General features: G+C 39.2%; 3 protein-coding genes across 6 annotated transcripts in view; 2 read left to right on the forward strand and 1 right to left on the reverse strand.

Moving 5' to 3' along the window:
• Nucleotides 1–9,378, reverse strand: part of ERMARD (ER membrane associated RNA degradation) — a 24,205-nt gene extending 14,827 nt beyond the window's left edge. Inside the window, exon 1 of one of the 2 annotated variants that reach the window (XM_041468944.1) lies at nucleotides 8,343–9,378. The gene's annotated coding sequence lies outside the window, so the exon portion shown is untranslated. Of the gene's footprint in view, nucleotides 1–1,363; nucleotides 1,470–8,342 lie in introns of those variants that run through there. The other variant, XM_041468950.1, reaches the window with a different exon arrangement.
• On the forward strand, nucleotides 1,059–6,415 carry DYNLT2 (dynein light chain Tctex-type 2). Its single transcript, XM_041469018.1, has 4 exons — nucleotides 1,059–1,250; nucleotides 3,748–3,897; nucleotides 4,740–4,898; nucleotides 6,250–6,415. Exons 1-4 carry the CDS (start codon nucleotides 1,215–1,217, stop codon nucleotides 6,358–6,360), a joined length of 456 nt encoding a protein of 151 aa, XP_041324952.1. The 5' UTR covers nucleotides 1,059–1,214; the 3' UTR covers nucleotides 6,361–6,415.
• On the forward strand, nucleotides 8,020–26,341 carry PHF10 (PHD finger protein 10). Of its 3 annotated transcripts, XM_041468966.1 has the most exons (12): nucleotides 8,020–8,209; nucleotides 10,773–10,879; nucleotides 11,428–11,558; nucleotides 12,339–12,416; nucleotides 13,806–13,939; nucleotides 14,070–14,219; nucleotides 15,301–15,410; nucleotides 16,823–16,976; nucleotides 19,423–19,578; nucleotides 24,309–24,417; nucleotides 24,671–24,859; nucleotides 26,118–26,341. In XM_041468966.1, exons 1-12 carry the CDS (start codon nucleotides 8,141–8,143, stop codon nucleotides 26,201–26,203), a joined length of 1,473 nt encoding a protein of 490 aa, XP_041324900.1. In that variant the 5' UTR covers nucleotides 8,020–8,140; the 3' UTR covers nucleotides 26,204–26,341. The 3 variants fall into 3 exon arrangements, with proteins under 3 accessions (XP_041324900.1, XP_041324909.1, XP_041324917.1); XM_041468975.1 differs by lacking the exon at nucleotides 19,423–19,578; XM_041468983.1 differs by lacking the exon at nucleotides 26,118–26,341 and having other exon boundaries at nucleotides 24,639–24,780.
• Nucleotides 26,342–26,997: the final 656 nt, after the last annotated feature.

Here is a 26,997-nt window from a genome sequence, read left to right on the forward strand (position 1 = left end):
AATATTAAAACATACCCATTAGCACAGCTACGCAGACAGTAATACAGTGTCTGTAAACATGCTGTTTGGGTTTGCAATGCAAGTTTCATTCACACATGTGATGAAAGGAACTCTCTACCAGAGTCACCATAATAAAACTGATGGAAAGCATTGCTCTGTTTTCACAAGGTCAGGATGGTTTATTTCAGAATGGTTATATCTACTGAAACCATGGCAATACAGACTGAAGCAAAATATCCCAGCTTGTACATAAATGTTCTGTCTAATCTGAGCTTGCAGGGAAACTGATGCTACTTCAAGTAAACCAAGAGTATCAGTCCTTAAAACCAGCAAGATCCTTGGAGGGAGGCAGGGGAAGAACATGTGAATTCTGTATCAATGTTAGTGTAATTTAAGCATTCATGCTATTTTCACATTAGTCTAAACAGAAAAAATGGACTGATTCAGAAGCACACATTTAAATTTTAAAAATTGCACAGATAAAACTGCCTATATTAACAAGGATGAAAATGCTTCTGATTTAGTTAAAAGAGTCACACTTCTTCATTCATCAGAGAGACAAGAAGTTGTTTGATAATGAAGGACCACAACTAATAATAACGATAAATATGCCATTAAAGTTGAATTAAAAACATTTTTCCTCTCTGATTAGGCGGCAGAATTGACCCTCACATATGTACTTTCTGAATTCATGGCTTCAAGGAGAGAAAATATTTATATAGCTATCAGCACTAAGCAAGAGTAACAGTTCCCACCGGAAACCGCTATTAGCTGCCATCAGGAGTACCTACCTGCTATTTAAAGAAAAAAAAAATTAAAAATCTACAATGCTCCCAAGACATATCATTCAGTCAATCTTCATTTTTGTCTCTTCCCCTTCCCGTTTCAGTTTACACGGCCAGAGACAGAAGGCCAGAGCAAAACCTGCACGACCCCTGCCATCCTTTACTACTATCACTTATGTAAAACGGGCCAGGCAGGGGCAGGGCGGTGACCTTTGCAGGCAAAGCAGGCTGGCACTGGCAGAAGCAGGGCAGGGCTGATCCGTCCCCGCCGCGCCGCCCGCAGGCCGCAGCGCCGGGCCCGGCCCGGCCTGGCGGCGCCGCTCCCGCCATGGCAGCCTCCGCCGCCTCCGTTACCGCTGCCCGCGCGGGCCGGCTCGCGCTCAGGGCCCGGGCCGCCGCACGCCGCCCAGCAGGACCGCCGCCACAGCCATGGAGGGAGGGAAAAAGCGCCAGGATAAAGACACGGTGAGCGGCCGCCAGGGCGAGGGGGGGGGGCTCTAGGGGGCTGAGCTGGACGGGGTTGGGGCACCGCCGGGAGCGGCAGGGGGCAGCGGCTCCGGGGCGGGGGTGTGTGATACCTGACTGAGGCGGGCGTAGTGGTCCGGGCCTGCGGCTCTTCAGCTGGGAGGGAAGGTTGGGGCGTGGAGAAGACGGGTTAAAAGGCGCGTGTGGTCTTGTGAAAATTGGTATTAGGAATGCTGTTCCTTCTTGGTTAGCGCCCGGTTTGGGATAGCTGGCGCTCTTTCTGCTTGGTCAGGTGTGGTAACGCGTGCCCTGCGGCTGGTGTGCTGGCTCAGGGAGGCCGAGCTGCTGTGATGGTAAAGAGAAGGGGTGTCCTGCCTTTGGTGGGGCAGTCTCTCCAACTCGGGGTGCTGCTCTAAACTAGAAGCCATACCCTCTTCTGAAGCAATAAACAAGAACTTTTTCCTGTTTGTTTTAACAACTGAAACCTATTGGTTGTTAAAATGGACTTACTAACAAACAGAATTTCATTTAAATAGCAAAAGCTTTCTTTTTCTCTTAGCATACTTCCTTCCATATGTCCAAAGATAAGCCAGTGTACTGAAGTTGAGTAGCCTAAGAACAGGCATTTTTGGTCAAGTGTTCAAATCTAGTCAGTTCTTGAACTTCTGAGAGTTTTATTCGCAGTGAGCGCAAATATTTTACAGAATCGTAATTGCAACATTGTGCTGCAGCTTGGGGTTTTAGCAGAAAAAGGTTTATTTACCAGAAGTTTTTCTAGCAGAAGATTTATTTACTAGCCACATCTATAGAGAAATCAAGGTTTTTAGTTGCCTCACTAGTAAATGCAATGACTTTTTGCCAGTGATTGTGAAAACTCCTGTCACTAAAAATATCAGGTAAACTTTTAAGTGTCACCATTGTTAGAAGTTGTGTGCTATAGACATGAATTTTATTCCATCATTAGTGATAGAGGTTGAAGGTAGTGTGGCTCAAGCTGAACCATGTCAGCAAATAATCACTGTTTGGACTGCACCCTTTTTCACAAGTTCATTATTACTCACATGGATGGAGTGCTCATTTGAAGACCTCAGCTGCAAGACTTGAGGTGGTTTTTCTTCTGTTAGGTGACTTATGATGAGCATGTCAGGGCTTTAGTCTTTTGAGATCTGAGTTTGCAGTTAGTAGATAATGAGTGTCCACAGGCTAAGTGCAAATGTGTTTGGTCCTTGTGATTCAGAGTAAGTGCTATTCAGAGTTCAACAAACACCAGCAGGCAATTTGCACTAAGGCTGCCAACATCACTGCTTTTAAGGAATTAGAGGACACTTTTAGGTAATGTCCATAGTTGTTGACAGAACTAATGTGCAAGCAAGTGATTTCATAGAGAAGAAACTGCATTTCTTCCCTGGTTCTTAAAACTCCTCAGGTGGAAAGAGTTGTGAGCCCTTTAGTAGTGCATTTTCTAAAATAATTCTCATTAGACTTTTATATTATCCATAAGTGACTTTTTTTCTGTACTTCTTAGCATAAGCCTTGCATTGTGATGTTATTTCACCTTTGAGTTCTTTTCTGCTCTCTTGGAAAGGAACCAATGATTTTCTCTCAATGTTAGGTTCTAGCAGTAGTCAGGAAGTGGAGCCAAGACTGAAAAACTGGTGAAACTTAGAAGTGGTTTGTTAGGAAGTAGCTGGTACGGAAGACCATTACCTGTGGCATTTGTTATGATCTCATTGGTTCCTTGTGTTTTTCTGTCTCTGTCTTTGTTGCTATTTTACAGTTCTGTGTTAAGCCATCATGGTGGACAGCAGGTGACTTTTTTTTTGCAACATTAGACTTCTTGCATTCATAGAGGGACAAGTTTTGTTATGTGTGTTGAAGAGATAGAGTACACAGCTGGATGGGGAGAAAACACGATCTTCAGAGATCTGGTTTTAAGTTCAAAGCAAAATTACAAAGCTTTGCACACTGGAACCTTTATTTTTTTTTTTAATGAGCAAATTAAATCATCATTACATAACCTACTATTTTTAGTAACAAGGAGCCAGGATGAGCGAGATGAAGTAGTAAATGAACCAAGTCTGTATTTTGGGTATTGTGTAGGCTATTTGAATGAGAAGCTTGAACTTGTGGCTAACAGTCTTGGATGGGTACATTAATATCTGTGTATTTTTCCTTGGAAAAGGGAGTGGATTCAGTGTGGTAATATGGTGTATCTGATTGATGAGCTTTAATGAAAAGTTCAGTTGGATTTTGCTGGAAAATAATTTAAAATTGAGTGGAAGTCAACCATTTCTCCTATTTCAGGCAAAACAGTAGTGTTGAAACAGCCAGAAGATGATAACCAGCTTCTGGCTTTCTGTGGTTTTTGTTAATATATTCCTAGACTAATTGTTGGGGTTTTTTTTCTCTTAGCTGTAAACCATAAAGTATTATATAGAGTCTTTAAATTCTAAAATATTGACATGTGATGTGGATTTTTTCTTACTCTTTTGTACAGTCAAAAGGAAAAAAAGCACCTCAGGATGCTTCAGGCACGGCTCCAACAGAAGGAAAGGCAAAGCCAAAAAACCGTAACACGTACAGACTGGAGCCACGTACTAAAGTTCAGGATGGTTTATTAAGAGACAAAGCTCAAGCGATACTAACGGTATAGTATTATTTAAGTTACTTGTCTCATGGCAAAAGCAGCTTGTCTGGAAGAAGTATTTACGGAATAGTGAATATTGCATAAACTTAAACACGCGTACATCTCTGCAGTCTTTTGAGTTTTGGCACCTGAATGTAATGTGAATGTACTCTGTTTTGCAAAGTGCAGAAGGGCCTCTGCAAGGTCACTGCTGAGCATGTGCTCTTTAGGTGGAGCTGAAGCTTCATAAACTCTTGAATTTTTTTAAATCAAATTGAGCTACAGCACAGTTCAAAGTACCATAATCCACAAAATGTCCAGTTAGCAAAAGATCATGACATCAAATTTGTGGATTTCTATTAATTCTGCTAATATCACAGGACCTGCATAAAATTACTTGGTATCCTTGACAGTCAGACTGGTGCATACACAAATCAAGCAAATATGAAAGAAAACAATTTGTTGAGATAATCCAAAGCTGTTAGTGATATTTTTAACAGTTATAACCAGATCTTTTTAATTTTGTTGTCTGGAAGACATATCTTGGGTATTTGGAACAGATACTTGTAGCACTGTTTTCCAGTGAACTGAGCCCAAATAATGAAGAGTACACTCCTGATTGTTAAATGGAGATTGGCTGGGCCAATCCAATGGAGACTGGTTGTGTGTCACCTTTAAAAAAACAGATAAAACATTTCAGAGTAAAAGAAGTGCATCCTTTGCTGTTTGAGACCATCATCTGTACTGACTGTTCAACTCACCAGTTCTTCTCATGTTCTTGTGATGAAAATTACTGTTAAGGGTGTTTTATGCAAAAGACTACTAGGATGAAAACTAAGATCTTTCAAAATTGTTTTTGATAGAATAAACTACAAGAAGCCACATATGATGGAGCTTCTAGTCCCTTCTTGTGTGCTTCAGTCTCAGAAGAAATATTAAATGCTGTGAAGGAATTGGACTATGACCGTTATAAGTATGTGGTATCAGTGCTAATTGTGGAAAAGGCAAATCAGGCAATGATTGTAAGCAAACATATTATATGTTACACCTTTTGAAAATTAAAAACAACTTTCAGAACTGTGTGTTATCTCCTAGGTGTTCTTTCATTTTCAGCAGATTAACTTGTTTGAGGTGCTCCTGAAGCTTTTATGTTCTTTATGGGTAATAGTATCCCAGGTGATAATTCAAGGTGCTGCTATGATTCTGCCTAACTCTCTGAAGGTTGTTGTCTTCATGGGTTCAGTAAGTGGTAAACAGCCCCAGCTGCACTTTGCTGTCACCCACTTGTTTCCACTGTCTGCTGTGCCAGTACAATTGCATGAGTTCAGCGAATTTTGTTTTTCTTTGTCCGGTGTACTTGGATCTCCATTTGGTTTCTCACATTCCATGCAAAATGCTATGCTGTTGTAGTGTGGGGTGTCATGGAACAGAAGGGTGGCAAGGAAAGGGATGGTAACTGCAGCTGCCACCAGACATGCTCCTGGGACTTCAAATTAACACCAGTCATCTGAACTTGGAAGACCTAAAATAAAAGGATTCTAGATTTTGCTGTGTTGGTGTATAAAATTAGTATTCCAACTAGCTTGGACCTCCCATTGGCATTTAGAATGCTTTTATCTGTCTAGTAGAGTGTGAAAGAGCACTTCTGCTTTGGAGTGTTCATCATCAGTTGTTAAAGTCTGATTGAAACCAACCTGTGTTTAGTGAGTTACATGAAACAATGTTTGAAGGGTTCAGCTTCAGTACCAAATCCAGTTTGTGAGGTGCCTGCATCTACGTGCTTTTCTGGTGCCATCTCACAGTACGCTGTCTCTTAAGGGGTGCTTTGACTGAGGAGCTGTAGGTGCAGACAGATTGGTGAAGTGGTCCAAGTTAACATTTTTTTCCCAAGGAATATGTTTATTCCAGCCACCAATTCACACAGTTTAGCTTTGAAAACAATTTTATCAAAAAGGCTGAGAGTCCAATAAATTTACAAGTACCTTGGAGTAAGCTGGAGGTGGAGGAGTGGGGGATGTGACTTCTTGGTTGTATATGTTCCCAAAACTGATGTCTATTCACACTGACATTCAGTTGCTTTTGAAGGGGTGCTCTTACTGTATGTTAAATTGTAAAAAGTGAAGAGAGAATTGGGGATTTGGTGCTGAGATTTTTGGATCTATATGTGTGGGAGCTTTACTGTGAAGCAAGAACATGTATTTAACATTGAATAGGAATTGTTAATTTTATTCAACTTTTGCATTGTTGTTAATAGTTTTAACTCTCCTAATATGGTTAATTAGCATTTAGATAATGTTGGGTGTTCTTTAAAAATAAATAGTAAAACTGCTGTATAGAGGTTCACTTGTAACTTTCTCTCTTTTATCCCTTTAGGTTGCCAGCAGATGCCTCTGGGATGCACAAAGAGACACTTGGGTTTCAGCTAAATGTGAAACTGATACATTTATTGCACTGGCTTTGGTAATGGCTTGTTATTATGACTAATACTCTGAAAGTCACAGCTGCATTCGTGCATCACAATACATGGTATATTTGAAAATTTTCAAAACATCATTATTTTAGTATTCATATTTGTCCTATTGGTGTTGACACATTCAAACTGACATACAGGAGATAATTTTGCTCGGTTTTGCTATGTTTAAAAAAAAACAACAAACAAAACTGCTTTGGAAATGTTTATGGTTGAGTACATATGGGCTTCATCTGTTGTAATGCTCTGCTGTGGAAGTGGGAGCAGCTGGTGTAAGGCCAAACATTGCAAAATTTTGAATGTTGCTTGTCTCTTGAGTGCCTAGGACTGTTCACCAATGCTTATATGCAGCTGCAGGTATCAGTTTTCTTAAAAGCATTCTTTTTGTAAGAAGAAGCAGTGTTCATTTTCATAGTTGGTATCTATGATAAAATGCTAGTCTGCCTAGAAACTTGGCTGGGAGGGAAGCTGTGTTTTGCAGTCCTAGAAACTTGTGCACATTTCCAGCTGTTTGCCTTGAATGAAGTGTAAATTCGGTTATTAAGTTCCCCGGGTCTCAACCTTAGGTTAAGTATTGCCGACGGTCTGGTTGGTGGACAAATACTGAATTGAGCGAGTTAGGTCGCTTTGGTCTAGGGGCTTCTGGTGGCAGTGGCAAGAGGACGATGGGATCAATCGCAAGGCTATTGAGAATTGGTCTGTAACTGGCAAGGGCAGCACCGATTGTGTTTTTTTAAATGAGACTCGCAGATCTGTGAAGTGTGTAGACATCAGCTTTTGGGTCTGCTGTGCGTAGAAATCTAGCGCTGGTGTCTTTGCCACGTCTGTTCTATTGTTGGGAGCTGAAAACAAACGCAGACGGGGCGACGGTGCTTCCCAGCGCCCCGTGGCCAGCTTGGGTCTGAGCGCCTTTGGAGCGGCGGCCGGGCAAACCTCGAGAGGCGGTGAGCAGCCCGGGCCGCGGGTGGGCGCAAACGCGAGGCCGAGGGAGTCCCTGGCCGGGGGCGGCGCAGGGACTGCGATGCGGCCGTGTGCTTTGTTCGCCGGCGCGGGGCCGTGCGCGCCCCCGGAGCCCGGCTGCGTGCGTGCGGGAGCGCGCCGCCCCGGTACCCGGGACGAGGGTCGTTCCCGTGGCGGGGAGGGAGGGCTGCGCCTCAGCTCCGCCCGCCCGTACCGGCGGCACTGGCACCGGCAGGCGGCGCGGTCCGGCGCGCAGCGGGCTCGCAGCGGCGGGGAGCGGCCGCACGCACCCTCCCTCCGTCGCAGGGGCGAGCGCGCTTGTGGCGGCTCCTCCGAGTGCGCCCCCCGCCCCCCGAACCCCCCTCCTGCGGGGGCTGATGGTTCACAAACGTAGCTCGTCCCCGGCTGACGTTCCCGGAGACGGGAGCCTGTCGGCGGAGCGGAGCAGCCCGGCCCTGCTGGGTGCCAGCTCCTGCGCTCGGCGCTGACCACGCTGCTGGGGGGATGCTGCCCCTCCGTCCCGCGCTCCTGCCCAAGCGCTACCGCGGCGGCTCGGCTCCGCGCTCGCGGCCCGGCCGCGCGGCCGCCCGAGCGGCGGCCGCAGGAGGAAGAGAAGGGCGCGGCGGCGGCGGCAGCACCGGCGGCGGCGGATGCCCCGCGCTGGTCTCACGGGGCGGCGCCGGGTCGGTGCGGGTGCCGGTCCGACGGCGCGGGNTGGTAGGGGCCGCTGCCGCTCCCCGCAGGGCTCGGGGGGGCGGGGCCGGCGGGCGCAGCGCTAGGCCCGGTCGCGCGGCGGCGGCGGCGTCGCTCCTGTTGGCTCAGCCGGCGGCGGCCATGGCGGTCGTGCTGTCCCCGCGTCTCTGCGACAGCGACCCGGCCACGCCCGGCGCGCAGTCCCTCAAGGTGAGAGCGGGTGGCGGCGGCCACGGAGCTGCGGCGCAACAGCCGCCCCGGCGGGAGGCCTCGCGCGGCCCCCGCGCCTGGGCGCCCTGACCCGCGCCTCTCACCCGACCCGACCCGCCCACCCCGGGCTCACCTCATGCCCGCTGGGGGAGCCGGGCGGCGGTGGGCGGCCTCCCGCGCCCTGGGGCGAACTTTGAGCGCGGGTCTGGGGCTGGGTGCCCGGGGCCGTCCTCCTTCCCAAAAGTCCCTCTGCGTCTTCCCGGGGGCGGCGCGGCAGTTGAGTCCTCACCGCGGCAGCGCCGCAGCCGGGAAAGTTTAGGTCTGGCGGCGGGCAGTTCCGCGTTGGCCCTTCCGGCTGCTCCCGCGCATCCCAGGCATCGCGGGCACTTGTGGCGCCAAAGACTCCCAGCGCAGATCGGCAGTCGCCCTTTGAAATAGTCTCAGGCAGTTCAGGCTTCTCGATCGCTTAATAAAGCAATGTTACGTCGATCTTAAGAGTGACAGACTTACCAGAAGTTTGTAACGTCACCATGTTTCGTAAGGACTGACAAGCTTTTTACAGAAACGTGCGTTTTCAGGGAGAAAGGGGCTTTTTTGGACAGTGCTTGACTTTTCATCTAAAGAGAGCCACAGAGCTATCCCCTTTTTTCTGTTTTTGAACAGTAAAGGTGGTTGAACGGCATTGTGCCTTTAGATTGCAGATGTTTTCGCTTTATATACTAAGTCATCTGCAACAAACTGAACTTGTGTCATTGAATTTCGTGAAATTTTAAGCAAATAAGGAAGCAAGTATGGAAATAGAGAGCACTGATCTCTATGTTGTGGATACTCATACTTTGTAATAGTACCGGGTATAATCAATGAAAAATTACAAAGTGAAATGAGAAACTGATATCCGTCACTTCCACCAAACTGTCAGGTTGAGGTCTGTCTTTTAATGACATTTGAAGTCTTGGAAGTTTTGATATACCAGAGGGTTGCTTTGGCCCTGTTCAGGTGTTTGTCTAGCAGTTAAGAAATTTGGAGCGCATGAATATTCTTGTGGGAAGTAGAAGTGAAGTACTGATGGGACGTCTGTGTCACAAAATACTCTGAGGCAATGTTGTTTTGACTGGGGCTGCTGCTTCATTTGTCTCAGTTCACACAGCATAGTCTCAGCAATACTAAGAAGTGGCATTACTGGCAATGTGGTGGAGATGCTGCATACTGCTTTTTTTTTGAGGATGGCTGTGCAAAGAAAACAGTTTCATTAAAATTTGCTTTTCAGTTTTTACTACTGTGTGAAAGATGTTCTTGCTCCTTAAAGAGGAAGAAAAATATTTGTAAAAAATTGAAGAAAAGAAGAAATAAGCCAAAAGTCCTGGAGAAAAATGCTTTTTTGTCTATGGCCTGTCTTGATTATAACATTGTGAAATGTTGCTTAGTAAAAGTAATGTATTCTTGTTTGCTGGAATATTTTTAAATTGATATTTCAAGTCATACGTTGTTAAACATACTAGAATGAAAGACATTAGCAAAGGTAGACCTAATAATCATTGTTGTAATTTTTAAATGAGTAAGTATAGTTGGGCTTGAGCCATTTATTTCTGACAGATTAATTCCTCTTGTTTAAACTTTTCACAGAAGTTAAGAAATTAATTCTGTCACTCTGCTCCACTTCAGAAATTCAATTACTTGAAGAACTGTTTTGTTCTTGACTCAACTACTGGTCACTGTAGGCAATTCGCCTAAAGATTTCTGCTTTCTGTATCTCAGTTATGATCAGACAGGGTTGGTCACTATATGCTTTGAGATTGTTAATGATGCAGGTAGGAGTTGCACAGCATTATGGGACAACAGAGCAGTGAAAAATGCAACATAAACTGAGTCACTGTCTTCTAGATTTTACAGAACTCTTGTTTTGCTTTGGTCTTTTTTTGCTCCTCTTCATACTTTATTCCCTTTCATTATATTGATCGCATGAAATCTGAATAATGACACCTGTCTGAATGTTCCCTTGTAAGAACCTTATTCTCTTTTGTATCTGTTGTAATACCAAGTTGGGTTTTTTCTTCTGTATATTTTTTCATCTCAAGAGACATGTATTTGCTACTTGCTTGCAAAGATAGTCCTTTTATTTTAACTGTATACCTATAAACTCCTGTGTTGTTTTCAGTAATAATTTCCCCTGATTTTGTAAGCATCAGCTGTCAGCAAGTAGTAGGGGTTTTTGCTTTGCACTTGCTTTTGGTGTGGAGTGCTAGTCTGGTCAAGTGCAAGAAGTAGTTTACGTCAGGAATTATGAACTTGGTGGTCAGAGTTACAGCTCTGTCTATTCAGAGCTCTGCCTCTGCCACAGGTGAGAAGCTGCCCAGTTCTGCTGGCCTACCACATGTCATGCAGATAGTTTATAACAAAGAATGATTTGTTATGTAGACTGTTTTGTGAGGTAAGACCATCGTAGAATGGCTTAGCAGTTCAAGTATATTTAAACTGTGGATTTAAACATTGCCTTGCAATGTTTTTGATGTTTTACGTTTTCTTTGGAGTAGTCTCATTTTTTAAATATTTATTTTCATTTCAGGATGACACAGAAGAAAATTCCAATGATGGCAGCCAGCCATCCAAAAGACGGCGTATGGGCTCAGGGGACAGTTCTCGGAGCTGTGAAACTTCCAGTCAAGACGTTGGGTAATACTGTTTTTTGCAATTCCTACTTTTTATTGTAAGTCTGACTTTATTGTTCAGCATGCTTAAGTATTAGCTCTTTATTTATTACTTGTGTGTTCGTTATACATGTTTACAAATTGAGGTGATGTCATATAAATAGCTAGGTGTCTATTGCTCCCAGCATATTTTAAGGCATTTTATTTTAGAATGCCACAAAATGTTACAATCAGAAGCACAGTTTACGTGTTTTTGAGACATTGCATACTTGAATGAATTTTGACTCTGTAGTAGTTGCTTTTTCTGGTGTCCTCTCCATTATGATGGATATCAGTTTCTTCAGATTCTGTCCCTTAGCATGTTGATCAATGGAGATTTAGAGAAATAAATGTGAAGTTGGATACAACAAAGTGACTTGAAATGGGTTAACAGGATGCAGTGTTTTAAAGTGCTTGTCCAACTTTGTAGTTACTGTTCATTGACATATAAATGGGAATTACTGAATTTCTAGAGATGTCAGTAGTATTATTAAAGATTGTTGTGATTTGTTGTAACATTGTTCTTATGTTTAGATATAGTTATTTTCCTGCTGAAAATTTGATAGAATACAAATGGCCACCTGATGAAACAGGAGAATACTATATGCTTCAGGAGCAAGTCAGTGAATATTTAGGTGTGACTTCCTTTAAAAGAAAATATCCAGGTATTTATTTTTAAAGTTTTTGTTCTAAAAGCTTGTGTCCTTGAACAGTTTGGATGTAGTCTGTGCTTCTTTGGTTATAGGATGAGCTAACTGTTAAAAAAAAAGGACCCAGGAAAAGTAGACCTGGATTATACTTCATATTTTCATTACTGGAAATATAATGTATCCACTGGTTTTCAAAGTAATAGAAGACATTGTGGTATTGACACTGAAAATTTGCAAACAAGTCTGATTTGAGGTTAGATCAACATGTACAGTTTGAAAACTGATGTCAGTTTTATTTTTAGTGATTTGTTGATGATTTGTTACTAGATAACTGGATCTCTATTCTGTTTCCTGAATTGTGGCAACATTCTTACACTGTGAAAAATACTAAAAAAGATGTTTGTGGAGGTTCTAGTATTTGAGCTTTCATCATTCAGAATTGTCAAATCTGGCTCTTTTCTTGGGGAATTTATTTTTAAGAGTCATGATAAAAGAAAAAATACTGCACTTTCAGTGCTTGGTAAAATTTTCTGCATCTGAAGTTATATATCAGGCTTCTTTTGTTTTTCTGTAAATCATAACTATAGGCAGGTCAAGAAAATTTACCATGTCCCTACATTGTTTCTTAAATGTAAAATTAGTGTATGAAGTCATGTTTCTTGGAATAGCAATATAATACAGGCTCTAGCTGCCTGGAAACAAAACTGTTTAAATACTTTGACAGTATTTATGGGGGAGTTTCAGTTACTGCACGCATTTTTATTTATTTATTTATTTATTTTTTTTTTTTTTTTTAAAGGCGAGATTTATCTCACAAGGAGAAACTCTACCTCAGAGAACTAAATGTTATCACAGAGACTCAATGCACACTAGGTAAGAAACAAGTTGTTAGACTTCTTACTACAGTATAAAAAGTATGGCATTCTGAAAAAGGGGGTCCAGTTTGGTAGAGAAGAATTGCATCCCTCTCAACTGGAAACATAAGTTCTGAAATTAAAACTGGTTTATTTTTGGCTTAGTAAATTGGCCATAATGTATCAGTATTCCAGATTTATTATTAAGAAATATATTTTGGATGTATTCTAATTACTTAGAGGGGATTTTGCTGTATTCTAAATTAACTTGTAGAACCTTTTTTTTTCTCTTAGAAAAGATACCACCATAATAGTGTGGTCTCATATATGTACATATATGCATGGTGGTATATATTGCATATATATATACAGGGTATCTATATATGTTAGTCTTATTTTGCTGCATTAGAGGCCAGCAGACATGAGTGTATCTTAAATGGTTCAGCTTCTATGTTAGAAATTAGAAGAGTGTGTTTTAAATCACTTGAATATACTTGAAATGCATTGATGTAATTTCTGAGGCTTATATTGAAAGGGCTTTTTTTCTTGCTCTTCTGATATATGTGATTTGGACATGTTAGAGTTTAAATTATGCTGCCATGGGTTTTTTTCTGTGTATCATGGGTCTGTGAAAATGTAATGTCATTTTACATGCTAACAATCTTTAGTATACCATCTTTATTTCTCACTTGTAAGCTATTTTTTTAGCTTAACTATGCATAAGAGAACCGTATCTAATTTTTATATATGGAGGTAAAATGTTACATTCTGCCTTACCTATCCAATAGAGATGTGTGCCAACTTTCCCTGTTTTTAAAATTACAATCAGTGGTAGTGACATAAATCATTCTATGTTATTGTCCATGTCTGGAGATTAGTTGTGTTGGAACTTTCAGGGGAGGACATCTGCATTGTAGCTGCAAACTGAGGCATTCTGACTTCTGAGCATGAAATGCTTTAATTGGGAGTCAGGAGTCTTACGTGCAGCTTGCTGCTCTGAATTGCTCTCCTAATGATTTGCATAGAGACTTTATGTAAACCTCTTAATTTCAGTACAGGTTCTGCAGGGTAATGAAACTTCAGCAGCACTGGAAACTGAAACTAACAGTACACGAGGTCCCATCTAGAACAAAGGTTCTGCCTCACCAGTGAGTTTAAGTAGGTGATTGAGTCAATGTGAAGGGGTCTGTAGCTGTAAGTAATGACACGAGCCTTGGGTACAAGCAAAGTGCTAGTCAGCCTTGAAAGCTAAATGGCACAAGTTTGCTGCTGCTTGGGAGAAAAAAACATTGTGCACAGCAGGTTGTTGTCTTTAGCTACTCAAAAACTTTGAGTTGGTCATTGTGAGATATAAATAACCTACAGTTACTTTTGCCAGATAGCATCATTGCTACTTTATTTATTTTAGGTCTAACAGCTTTGCGTAGTGATGAAGTAATTGATCTTATGATTAAAGAATACCCTGCCAAACATGCTGAGTATTCTGTTATACTGCAAGAGAAAGAACGGCAGCGAATAACAGATCATTACAAAGAGTATTCTGTAAGTAATTACCACTTAAGTGAACCAAATCTGCAGTGGGAGTGTGAGAAAAGGTTCTTCTCGAACTGATAGTGAAATGTGATATGTGAATTATGTGATATGTGAATTAATATAATTGTTTTTATTCCAGCAAATGCAGCAGCAGAACACACAGAAGGTAGAAGCTAGTAAAGTTCCAGAATATATTAAAAAAGCTGCCAAGAAAGCTGCAGAATTCAACAGCAATTTAAACCGAGAACGGATGGAAGAAAGAAGAGCCTATTTTGATTTACAGACACATGTAGGTAGATTTAAATTTCTTACCAATTGTGAGGAAGGAGCTCCTTACTTGTTTTAGTGAAGTTGGTTTTGTTACCATTTTAACTATTTTCAGGGGGGTGATTAATGGCAATACTGCTAAAAATAATAATCTAAATATATTTAACCTGCAGACTTTTTAAACTTGAAAATACTTGTCTCAGAAAGCTCTAAAAATCTCAGTGTTATTTTGTTATCATGTCTTTATTCTGATAGTAGTAGCATAAAACTAAGACAGTTGTTTATTCATATAAATGGCTAATTTTTCTTTTGAATACCTCCAAAATTTTGCCTGACAATACCTGAAGTAAAAAAGAAAACTATTTTTCACCTAAAAGTGTGCTTGTCAATACTATGCCCTTGCTTTTTGTTAGGTGTTATATTATTTTTGTATTGCATATGTTACATGCCTCTCTGCTTGATCAAAAAAAAAATTATCTGGCATTTTGAAGCAGTGCTGTTCTGCTTCTGTAAAGGCAGTAAAGCAAAAATTTTCTCTGCAAATTGTTACATGGCAGACAATTATGGAAAGTTTTCATTTTTCTTGTATTGACCATGTTGTTAGAGACAAGATAGTGGATAATTACGTCTATTTCCTTCTAAGAGAAGGAAGGCTTTTTTTGTAAGCTTCTCCTTTCCATTGTATTATGTATTTGTATTATTAATGGATTTTTTTTATAGTACGGACTGGTTTCAGAAATAGACGGACACGTTCTTTCTACTCTAAAGCAATATGGAGCAACAGTGGTAGTTCTTGCTAAAGATGCCAGTTACAAAGGTTAATGTTTACTGTTTCAATTGCTAGATTTTAATTTCATTAAAGGGGTTTTACTTAATCTTTGTTCAATCCACTAGATACTTAGGGATTGGATTTAATCCATGATACTGTTTTGGTGTCTCTTAGAATTTTAATGCGTTGAATTTCTCATGGGAGAACTGTGGTAGATGATCCAATTCAGTAAAACTGGCAAGTTAAAAAAGTACTTGGAGGAGTATTTGGTGAGGAAGGCTCAACTGTTTGTACGTGAAACAAAAATGTCGTTGTTTTATATTAAACAATGCAGATTATCCAGGTGCCTCAAGGAAAATACAAAGTCCTGCCTACAGAGAGAACAAAGGTTAGTCCTTATCCAGTGGCTCTCATACCCGGCCAGTTCCAGGAGTACTACAAAAGGTATCTTAAAAGCATTCCAACTGCCAGTTCTGTTGCACTGATCTCTTTTGTCTCCATCTAGCAGGTGGAAAACATTTCACTGTCTTTCCTTTAAGGTTTCAAATTAATTTTAATTTTATACACTTGATAGTCTTCAAAGATGCATAGTGTGACAGCCGTTGTTAAGAAAACAGTACTGACTGCAAGAGCACTGTCTCTGCTGATGTATTGCAGTGCCTGAGATGTGGCCTGCTCAGGTATTTACCACAGTAAAAAGGGACATTGATTTCACTCTTGCCACCCTCCTGTTTACTTATCATCTGCCTCTGCATGTGTGCTAAAATGAATGTTTTTGTATCAAAGTGTTGTTACGCTGGCTTCTGATCACGAGTCTTGCTGCTCTATTTTGAATTTTTAGAAACTCTTTAAAAGTTTAGTCTTGTGGTTTAAGTTTGATGGTGGATTTTTAAGTGAGAGAGAAAGACATTGCAAGCTGCACCTTTACATTTCATGAAAAATGTGTTACTTGTCTGTTGACATAAATTTAAGATTTTACTCCCAGCATGCTACCGTTGAACAAATCTGTACAGATGTGAAGATTTTTCTGAAGTCTTACTATTGTACAATAGAGGTGGTATTCATGCTATATGTGCTTGGTTTTCTCTCGAGAAGCTCTTTATCTGCATGTGCCTTGCTCCTTCCAGTGCATGTTCATACAGCCCACCCCAAATTTGCATGTTACAGGATGTTGCTAAAGGACTTCAATTTTATTAAATCAGTTGAACTAAAATTACTTCATGTTATGTTTATTTTGCACTTGTAAGCTGCTAGTGAAACTGCTTTTCCATCTCAGTGAAGGACATGGCCTTTCATAATATGCAGCACAATAGTATCTTGTTCTTTACAATGTTTGTCCTCAGCAGTCAGAGGGCTTCCACTTTTTTCTTAGTCTTTAAGGTTAAAAAGAAGGGTGGGTTATGCATATTGAGCTGTATCTGGCTATAAGCTGTGAGATTACACCTTTACATTCATCCAAAATTACATTTTCTTGTTTTCTTGCATTTTTTTGTTCTCAATAATCAGCTAAACAGCTCTGTTGTTTGCTTTAGACATGCTTGTGTGCCCTGGGTTAATGGGGCACTGTACATTGATTAAAAAAGTGTATGGTCTGTTTGGCATAGTAACATGGATTGGGTAAAACTTTGCAAATTATGTTCCATGAGTATCTGCTCTACAAAGAAGACAAGTAGTATACATGGCATCACATTTGGGAGGAGAAATTAGTGTGTTTCCTTTGTTTTCATGAACTGTATGTTTTTATGTGCCTTCCTGAAAAAAGGAGACTGTTTTCTATTAAAGTCCCTGTGTGTACTGTATGACTTAATACTTACGCATAAAGTACACGTGAATGAATGCATTTTATTTAACTTCAGATATTCTCCAGATGAACTTCGTTACTTGCCGTTAAACACAGCTCTTTATGAACCTCCTTTGGATCCGGAGCTGCTTACGCTGGACAGTGATGGAGATTCAGATGATGCAGAGGAAGGGCGAGGTGATGAAAAAAGGAAAACCAAAGGCAATTCGGTGAGACATTGAAAGTATTCTTGAACAAAAAAATCATTTTCCTTGACTTTTGTTAGGTTAATTAGTTTCTTAGAATCTTTTAATATTTTCAAAATGAAGGGAAGACCTTTTTTAGTATTTCTGTTTATTTCATAACATTGCTCTCCATTGCTTTCTGGTTTTGGTCCATTTTCAGAGTAAAGTGAACAAATATTTGACATTTCAGACCTTTTATTAATTTTTTAAAATTTTCTTTGTTTTGTTTTATTTAAAGAAATTTTTAAGAAACTTCCCAATGCAGCTCTTATTGATAACCTTTTTCCCAAGGGGAAGTTGCTGGCATTTCTGAGGAGAATGAACATTATAGTTCAGGTCAAAGTATATTTTGCTGTTGGAAGTCCCAGAGACTCTGTCCCCAGAGCAAAGGTGTTGATAGCCTCCTAACTTTTTTTTGTGATATGGAAGCAGCAAGTACTAAGTATAGAAACAGTAACTTCATTCCAATTTTAAAAGAAGGTAAAAAGCACTGTGTTTTTTTACTTTACAATACATCTTTTAAAAAATATTTGTGTTCTCTCCACTTATGCAAATGCAAAATTAACTGCTAGCTAAAACTTAAGGGAAACTTTCAGGTATGTACCTTGATAGTGCTTTAAATGCTCAAGAGCCAGCTGAGATTCAAATTAGCTGAGTACAACTGAACCATTGTTGTATTGGTGCAGTTTGTATGTTGGTGACAATATCTTTCCAGAAGTTTAACGCTAATTTTAACAGCAGTGCAATGTCACAGTGCATTTAGCAATTTCTAGCATGATTGATGAACATGTTTGACAGTAGGTATGTACAATTCTAAATTTTGTCATGCAAATATTTATCTTTGAATTTTGTAAGATACTTAGAATTGAAGAAAGGAAAAGGTCAGCTTGTAGGTTAACAAAAGGAGAGAGAGGTGTTTAATATACTGTTTCTGCTTGCATTTTTTTTGAGAAGAAGAAATCATATAAACATAGCATGCTAAATGTCAACTCAAATTTTTGGTTTAATCACATTCCAGCTTTTTTACAGTTGGTCATTTGGTATTTAACCATTTTTTCCCAGTTTCCTTTTCCATTAACTTCCGTTCTCATTAATAGTAAAGAAAAGTAACTGGACCAAGCAGACTATGTTTTTGATTTTTCACAGAGGCTAAGAAATCTTTTTTATTTTGTGACAGAATGCAGAAGGAAAAATATCCCTGAGTTTGAATAGCATAGAGAAGTGCAGAAGATGGACAATCAGATTACTGTGAAGTGGTTTTGGCTATGGGATCAGGGGTTCTTAGCTAGGTAGTCATTGCGGGGGGCATATAGTTCAGAAAAAACACAGAGGTGGGACATGGTCAGATTTGGACTACCTACCATTTGTCAGATCTCCCTGGTGGATGCCATAATATGCTTTATAACTTCTCCTTTTTCACACCTCCTCCCACTCCATTGTTGGAGTTGGTAGCAGTTTTCTTTTCTGTAGTGTTTTAGTGGGTCTGACTTAAATAACCCTTCCCCTAAAATATTGGTGAAATATACCATTTCTTGTTGCCACATAGTTCAATCTGCTTTTGTGTTACACTCCGCCATTTGCTCTATGTCTGTTTTGTCTGTTTTGATTTTAGACCCTAGGGCACAGGCTGATTACTATTGTGTTTTTACAGTGTGTTTTAATGTAGGGCACCATTGTTATTTGGCCTCTTGGTTTTATTGTAATAAATGTGAGTAATCACACTGCTTCCTTCTGGAGCTTTTTGGAAGCCTTTATTAACTTATTTCTGAGAAAAGTCTTGTGCTGCTGCTCTTAATTATGCCTACATTGATCTCTCACCATCTTTAAACCTCTTCCCCTCTTTCTTGCCTCCTTATTCCTCAAAAAAAAAAAAAAAGGCAAAAAGCTTTTAGTGAAAAATAAATTCTGTTGTTTGGTTCTGTATTAAATATGGAAGTATGTTCTGCCATTGATGGCATTCTTCTGCTGCAGTCCAAATTAAATACTTAGAGTGCTCCTGGTGAAAACAGTAGGTGAGGGTGGCAGAAAAAAACCTTCACATGTTTAATTCATGGCAGTACTGGTATGCTTTAAATGTATGACAAGGGCACTTTTAACTTTTTGCTGGCCCTTTACGTTGTAAACAGCATATTGCATTTAGTTGATTTCTTGCTGACTTCTAATGAAAACACTTCAGAGAATTACAGTGTTGTGCTCTCCACACTGGTACCAAGACCAACTGCAAAAACATGACTGCTGATGCCAGTCTCTTAAACCAGAAAAAACAGATGATGAATGTTGTGAACAATGGTGTTCTAGATTGTGATAAACCCCATGCTTTTGCAGAAGGAATGACATATCCTTCTCTTACCTTAGTTGACTCTAAGGGGCATAGGAAAGACTTGTCTGTCTATCAAAAAAAAAAAATATAGCTATGGTATTTTTATTATAGGACAATTCATCTGGCAATGTATCTGAAGGTGATTGCGCCACAGACAACCAGGAGGATTCTTTTCAGGGAAGACAAAAAACAAGAGACAAAAGTGCTACTCCAAGAAAAGATGGTTCCAAACGTTCTGTATTACCCAAATCAGTTCCTGGGTACAAGGTAGAAGAAAAAAGCCCCTGACTGAATTTTACTCACCATCTTCTTCCTGAAGTATTTGGTTTTTTTAATAATGTGGAACTTCTGCTTGCTGTACTTCACTAGCTGTTCTCCTGTTGTGTTCTCCATCTGTTTGCTTTCTTATTTCCTTTTTGCTTATATTTTGCGTGGGGCTTTTCTTTACCCTAGCTGTACAATGGCCTCCTGTTGGGTTAACTTCTTAGATTCATAGGCAGTAACACTAGAAGAATCCATTGTGGATTTATCATTGGAACTCAACATCCTTCTGTCTGCTTTAACATAGCAGTCAGAAGTATGTGCCAGTTTGAAGCATTCACTGTTACTTTTTTTCCTGTTTTGTATGGCAGCATACCAAGAGATCAGTCCTATAAAGTGCAGCTGTATGGCTGAGCATATTGTTACATTAATTTTAAATACAGCCTTTTATCCTGGGATGTTATGATGTATAGGATGGAAGGCAAAAAGCTTACTACAGCTGTATAGGCCACACTATGTAACCCCTGTAATAGTATTTGGAAAATAGCTTTTTGTGTAGTTCATACCATGTAGTATGTTTGTGGCAATATGCTTTTATCTAAACTAGTAACTTGGTGAGGATGTTAAGGCATTTCAGCTATCACGCAGTGATTGCCGAACCTAAGACCCCAATCTTGACATGCATTGTTTATATGTTACTATTCTGCATACTGAGATAGAATCTGAATAAACTGTAACACATTTAAAGCAGGTAATTGTCTAGTCCTGTTCCACTGAGAGGAATGAGAATTTTCCATTGACTTAAATGGGAGCAGGAATAGATCCATGAAGAGGGAAAACACTAAGTTAAGGTACGGTTGAGTGTTTACCAGTCAGGAATGCTTATTGGCAATTACAGGGCAGGGAACATTTTTGTCAGTGACAAGTTTGTACATACTAAGAATCTGTCTCAGCACAAGTGAGCTGTTGATGACTTGCATTTTATGTTTATAAATATTTACTATCTGTGTTTACCAAGTTAATAGTAAATAAACTATAACTTAAAATAAGAAGTTAATTTCCAGCAACAATTGGACAGCTTTGATAAATTTCCTCTATATACAGTATCTGTACAAGTTCATAACAGACAGCAAGCTCCAGTTGCATTTTCTGTTTTCAGGAATTTATTAGGAAATGTGTGAACTGTGTAGGTTTAGAATGTGATTACCACATATATATATATATATATATATATATATATATATATATATATATATATATATTTTTTTTTTTTTTAGATGTAACTTTGCAAGAAGTTGTAGATAGTAGAATGCATTTCAGTATTCCCATGAACATGAAATCCAAAGACGAAGGCTGAAATTTTGTTTTAACTTTGTTTAACTTGGCATTAGAAATTGTGTGCCACTAGTTTACAGAAGCTTCACTTACCTGCAAGATGCCCAAGTGTTTGGTTAGTTGAATCTATTTAATGGCCATATGAATTATAAATGCATAGAGAGAGAACTGGTGGAGCAGATTTTAAGCAATTTTAAGTTCAAACCAAAGCAGCTTGGTTTGAACTTAAAATTGTAGAAGAGCTGTAGTAGTAAACAGCATTACATTTTGAAAATGGATTCCCACAGCATTACTTACTGGGTCAAAATCACTGATTCTGTCAGTAACAAGGTCTTACTATAACTTGCAGTGCCACATCTGTACAATGTCAGTGTACATTGCCTGCATCAACCATCCGGCTGTTGCTAAGTCAGGGATGGTGATGATGTGTTAGGAGGGTGAGAGGATTGGCTTTCTTGTTTGTGGGAACATTTGAAATACTGCAATAAGACAAATTACATGAGCTGTTTTAACTGGCAAGACAGAATGGTTCTTGTTTGTGAGTCTATGAAAACACCAGATAACAATATACCTAACATATGTGCCTACATGTTAAGGCACTTTGAGCCGAAGGCTTAACTGACTCAAAATGTTTCCCTGTGAAATCTTTGTAATACTTTTGTTCTAGATTATTCTCTAATATTGGACTATTTTTGTAGGACACTAATCTTTTGGTTACATGTAGTTAAAATTGAGGGATAATTGCTATGGCATCAGCATATATATATGTATAGCCACCTTATGGGTATTACAGGATTCCATACATTTCCACTGAGTTATTTTCAAGTAAAAGAAATACTGTATATTATATGGAGTCTTTTTTATTGTCAGTTCTTTAACAAAGAACGATTAGCGTGTGTTTTACATTTTGTCATGTTACAAGTAGTGAGTCTGTTGCTGCAGGACTGACTGCTACAATTGCACACACAGGGTACTGTTAAAAGTACAAGAGATTTTTTTTGCACATAAAACTGAAATGTATTGAGTATCTTTATTTTGCAACACTTCTGTTTTGGGTCACTGTATATGAAAATGTAACACTTTGCATTCAGAATAGGATGTTATAAAAATGGTGTAGTTGGAAAGCTTACTTTGAGAGCTGCAGCACAGCAGCATGTAACTGAAAACCTACACAGCAGTCATCATTTTGACCCTGCATTCATTTTCTCTCGTATCTTATCCCAACGAGATGGGAATATAGAAAGCAAAATTTACTTCTAATGAGATGGGATATTGTGACTTCCCATTTGGAATTGACAGATTTTTAATAGCATTTCTAAAAGCCATTTATGGTGGTAGAATGGAACTGGATTAAAATGTGAATAATCTTGATTTTTTAAAATTTTGTTTTGTTTTGTTTTTGTAAAAATACTTCCATACTGTTGGAACTTCATTCTTAAAAGACTGTGATTCTCACCCCCCCTCAATATGCACAGTTCCTAATGAATACAGGTTAGTGAACTAAGACTAGATGGAAGCATTGTTAATAAATGCATCTGTAGCAATGTCTACCTTGAGAGTTACGTGTATCAGAATGTGAACTGCACACACCTGTAATGCTTGGATGTGTCCAAAAAGCAGCTCGCTTTGGCTGGAGTACTGGGGAGTGTGCTGTTGTGTATTAAAGGGAGTAAAATACAAATCTGTAACAAGCCAGAAGTCTGATTAGAAAAATTTGCTTGCTATTCTAGAAAGGCTTGGTTTCTTAGATGACAGTACAATTTAAAAATAAAAAATAGCCTAAACAATGGAAGGGTAAATGCTGCCACACTGACAAGGTTTAAGCATGTGCCACTTTTGTTGGGAGGAGCAGGGTATAAAGGTATACATGTAGGACACGTAGTATAGTTAACAGTAAAAGAGTTTATGCGTGGTTTTCCTTCCATTATATTTATTATTTTGTAGAGATGTTTGTGTGCTAGACTTCTTTTACTGTTTTATTATATTTATGTATAAAACAGGTTGACTTTGCTTTTTTAAAATAAATAAGCAAAAAAATGTCAATGAATGCCTCTGTCATCTTTTGAAGGAAGTTACCTATAAACATTTGGTGTGATGTTTTGCTTTCTTTAATAAAACTCCTTAGACCGAACAATTTGAAGCAGGCTATAGCCATGTTTTGACATGAAAAGCACATTGAAAACTTCAGAAAACTTAAAGCAATGCATCCTGATACTTTAAAAATGAGTCAAGATACTAAATACCTTGCTAGGTGCTGTCAAAAACTGCCTGGGGAAATAAACACACTTAAAGCTAAGTTGTATTGCAAAAGATCTTTGTAATTTTATTGATTTATTTAGTTAGTGTTTTCACTTTTTAAATTTGTTTTAAAATTAAACCTCATTCTTCTCCCCACGAGTGGTTGGTAGTTGACTGGTATTCTTCTTACTGACAGGCTGTTTAGAGCCTTCAGCTCCCTCTGCTAGCTGGGTCTTTGCAGAAACATTGTTTTTTAAAACTGGCACTAGTCAGTTTAACATCAGTGAATACTGCATGAATTGTAGACTACATTTCTCACTAATTTAATTATGCAGCAGTCAAAGCTCAACAATGTGACTACTGCCATGTTTCTGAAATTCAGAATGCTGTAATTCTTCCTCAGGCCTCATCAGGATGAAACTCTTGTTGTAGCTACAGGTTTGACACACAGAATACCTAGGCAGATGTTCCACATTTGAACAGCCTACTATTTTCCTTACCCTTTAAATGGATCTCATGGACCCAGACACACTCTAGATGATAACTTAGAAAAATTATAAAAGTAAATCTCTAGTCAAATGCAAGGCTTTTGTTTCTTAAATGATTATGACTGGATACAAGAAGGAACGGTAAAAGAAATACAGCCCTGCATGGCTAACCAGACAATTTGAAACTGAAGATAGAAAAAATCAAGTTTATTGCTTTTATAATTAATTTTCTATATTTAGGGACAAATGTAATGCAAAAAAAAAATATATATATATATATATATATATTGCTTTCATAAACAGGAAATCCACACAGAAGTTCATAAAGAGTATTCTATATTGGAAGAATCTTCCTGAAATTTTTCACCCTATGTCACATTTAGTTTGCCATGAGGAGAATGTTAGCTGATGAATTAATAGGAAGAGGCAAGTACATGCTTTTGATCCAATTGGATTTGCATATAACTCACTTTGCATGACAAATGCAAAATTTTATGTAGTTAAATCTATTATTTTTTCAGTGCTGCTTCTTGTCATTGATTGTCACATGTTTTAGGGTTCACACATCCTGACAGATAGTTTATTGATTTTAATAGTTAAGGAGATAGATGACATTTCCTGTTGAATCTGTAAATTCTTCTGGAATGAATTTATAGCCCTCTTCTACCCTTCCAGCCAAAGGTCATTCCAAATGCTATATGTGGAATTTGTCTGAAGGGTAAGGAGTCCAACAAGAAAGGAAAACCTGAAGCTCTTATACATTGCTCCCAGTGTGACAACAGTGGTGAGTATCTACCTCCACTAAGTCGATTCCTAAGGATCCAGATATGTTTGTGAACATATTTAGTGTACTCCATGTGTAGCAAAAGTTCAGTTGCCTTTCCTTTCCTTTGTTACAACCCCATCTCTCTTTCGTGTTCTCTGTGCTCACACTGTCCTGGAGGTGAGCTAAGCTTCATGTTTGGTAAAAGCAAACAGTCTAACTAATTTTAAATTTCATTTCAGGCATAAAAGTAATAATACTGGTTTTAATCTAGGCCACCCTTCTTGCCTTGATATGACCCCGGAGCTTGTTACTATGATTAAGACTTACCCTTGGCAATGTATGGAGTGTAAAACATGCATCATATGTGGGCAGCCTCACCATGAAGAAGAAATGATGTTCTGTGATGTATGTGACCGTGGTTATCACACTTTTTGTGTGGGGCTTGATGCTATCCCTTCAGGTAATAAAGTAAGAGTTACTTGTTCCCTTCCCACTTCCTATGAGTCCTGGGCTCATTCTCAGAGTTAATACATGAGTAATGAATTAATACATATTCTTTTGAAAGAATAGTTTAAAACAAGTGTGAAGGGTAAGAAACACTATAGGAAAGCAGTCACACTATAGGACCTGATTTTTTTACTAAGCTTTATTTCTGTATATTTGGTTGTGCACAGTTAAACCTCGCAATTCCTGTGCAGGAAATATAATTGGCTTTTACAGCATAACCCAAACAGGCTCACTCAGAACTATGTTTTTTTCCATATCCACAGAATACTGACAATTATTACCTCTTTTCATTGAAGAAACCTGTAAAAGAAACTGTATTGCTGCATATTGCTAGAGTATAGCTTTCACATTAATTGTACTGTTTCAGCTTTTAAAAGAAATAGTAATCTCAATATTTGTAAACATCTCTTTAAACCCTTTAATTCCCTTTTTTATTCTTAAACATCAAAACTGCAACAGAAGTACCTCCACAGGTAGGTAGGCAAGCCAGTAGCTTTCAGTTGTCAAGTCACTCGTATCATGTGGCCAACTCGGAGCAGTAGAAAGAAAAATAGCAGGTGGTACTGTTGCTTTACATGTAATTCTACGTCCATGGTAAGTTCATGAATACGTATTCAGTGGCAGTGACAGTATTCCCTGACAGTACTTAAAACACACTGTAATGCTCCATTTTGGGAAGCACTGCAGCTAGCTGTCACTTCCGTACAGGTTCTGTGGCTGATTTCACTTTGAGGCTGACCTAAGAATATAATCAAAATAGATTATATATCTACAAAACTACAAAATTACCAAAACAGCCTTTGATTCCAGCTGTTGTAATAAAAAGTTAAATGCTTCTCCAGCTGCCATTGATTTCTGCACTGGGTAACTTCATAGCCTTGAACTGTAGTCATTCACCTGAAAATATGACTGGCAAGCTTGAGCACTGTTTGTAAAGCTCTTACCTAATAACCACCTCCTTGGGGTGCTGGCACTTCTTGTGGTCCATGAAGATTGATGTAGCCAGTGGTTACACATTATGAGTCTGCAAGGGAGCATGAATTATGTGTGCTGCTTTACAGAAAAGATGCTCAATTTTAAAAGCATTTGTTGTTCACTTAAAGGAAATACTGCCAATAGATAAGCACCTAACAGAATGGTGAAGGGCTGCCTAAATAAGTAAGAGAGTAACAAACTTAGTTTCCCAGTAATTGATAATTTTCTTTTCTTAGGTCGCTGGATTTGTGATTGTTGTCAGAAAGACCCTCCTGTACCCAGAAGAGGAGGAAGAAGGGGGAAAAACAGCAAGGAGGGATAAGAAAGCCCCAAAAACTTGCTGTCCGAAACTTAACTGCACAAATTGAAGTGATATTCTGGTGCTATTTAATCAACTACTCTATAAGAGGAGCAATACCACTTTTTTCTTTTTACTAAATAAACTTTGTCTATATAGTGATTTTTTGTGATACAAGTCACTAATGTCCTGTCAGGTGTTGAGAGAGGCAAGCCAAATTACCACTCAAAAAAGAAAAGTTTTTCAGTAATTAAATTTAAATTATACATGCATTGGTATAAAATTACAGCAACATACTTGTTTATTTCAGTGCACTTATCAGTAAGCTCTGTAAAAAGAAAATTACAGAGCAATTTAATGTACTTCATTTGCATAGCAACTGGTTATTCTGAAATACTCAACCAAAGTGAAAAGTATTCCTGGTAAAAGTAACTTCTAAGGAAGAGTAGGCATGAGATGACCTTCTTACAATATACTGCAAATCCCTTTCAGCAGAAACTTTGTGTGCAAGCTAATGACTTATTCATAAATATGTGCTTGAAAAAGAAAAAAAATCACAAAAAGCTATCAAGAGAAGTGTAAGAAAGCACATCTCAAGTTTGAGATACCTATATGTTGTGTTGTTTTTAATGAGACAAAAATGTCATATTGACAAGTAACAACAGCTGAAGTCTCCCTCCCCCTGCAGTAATAGCAAAGAAGCAACATGCACTTGATTCAGGTCATGGATTTGTAGTGGTGATGAGTGACTGGATCAACCTCTGCTGGACAGATGGCTGGTGTGATGTAGAGCACACGCAGTCAAAATAACAGACCAT

Source organism: Pyrgilauda ruficollis, unplaced genomic scaffold (genome assembly GCF_017590135.1).
Source record: "Pyrgilauda ruficollis isolate IOZ18807 unplaced genomic scaffold, ASM1759013v1 scaffold101, whole genome shotgun sequence".
Taxonomy (NCBI): Eukaryota; Metazoa; Chordata; class Aves; order Passeriformes; family Passeridae; genus Pyrgilauda; species Pyrgilauda ruficollis.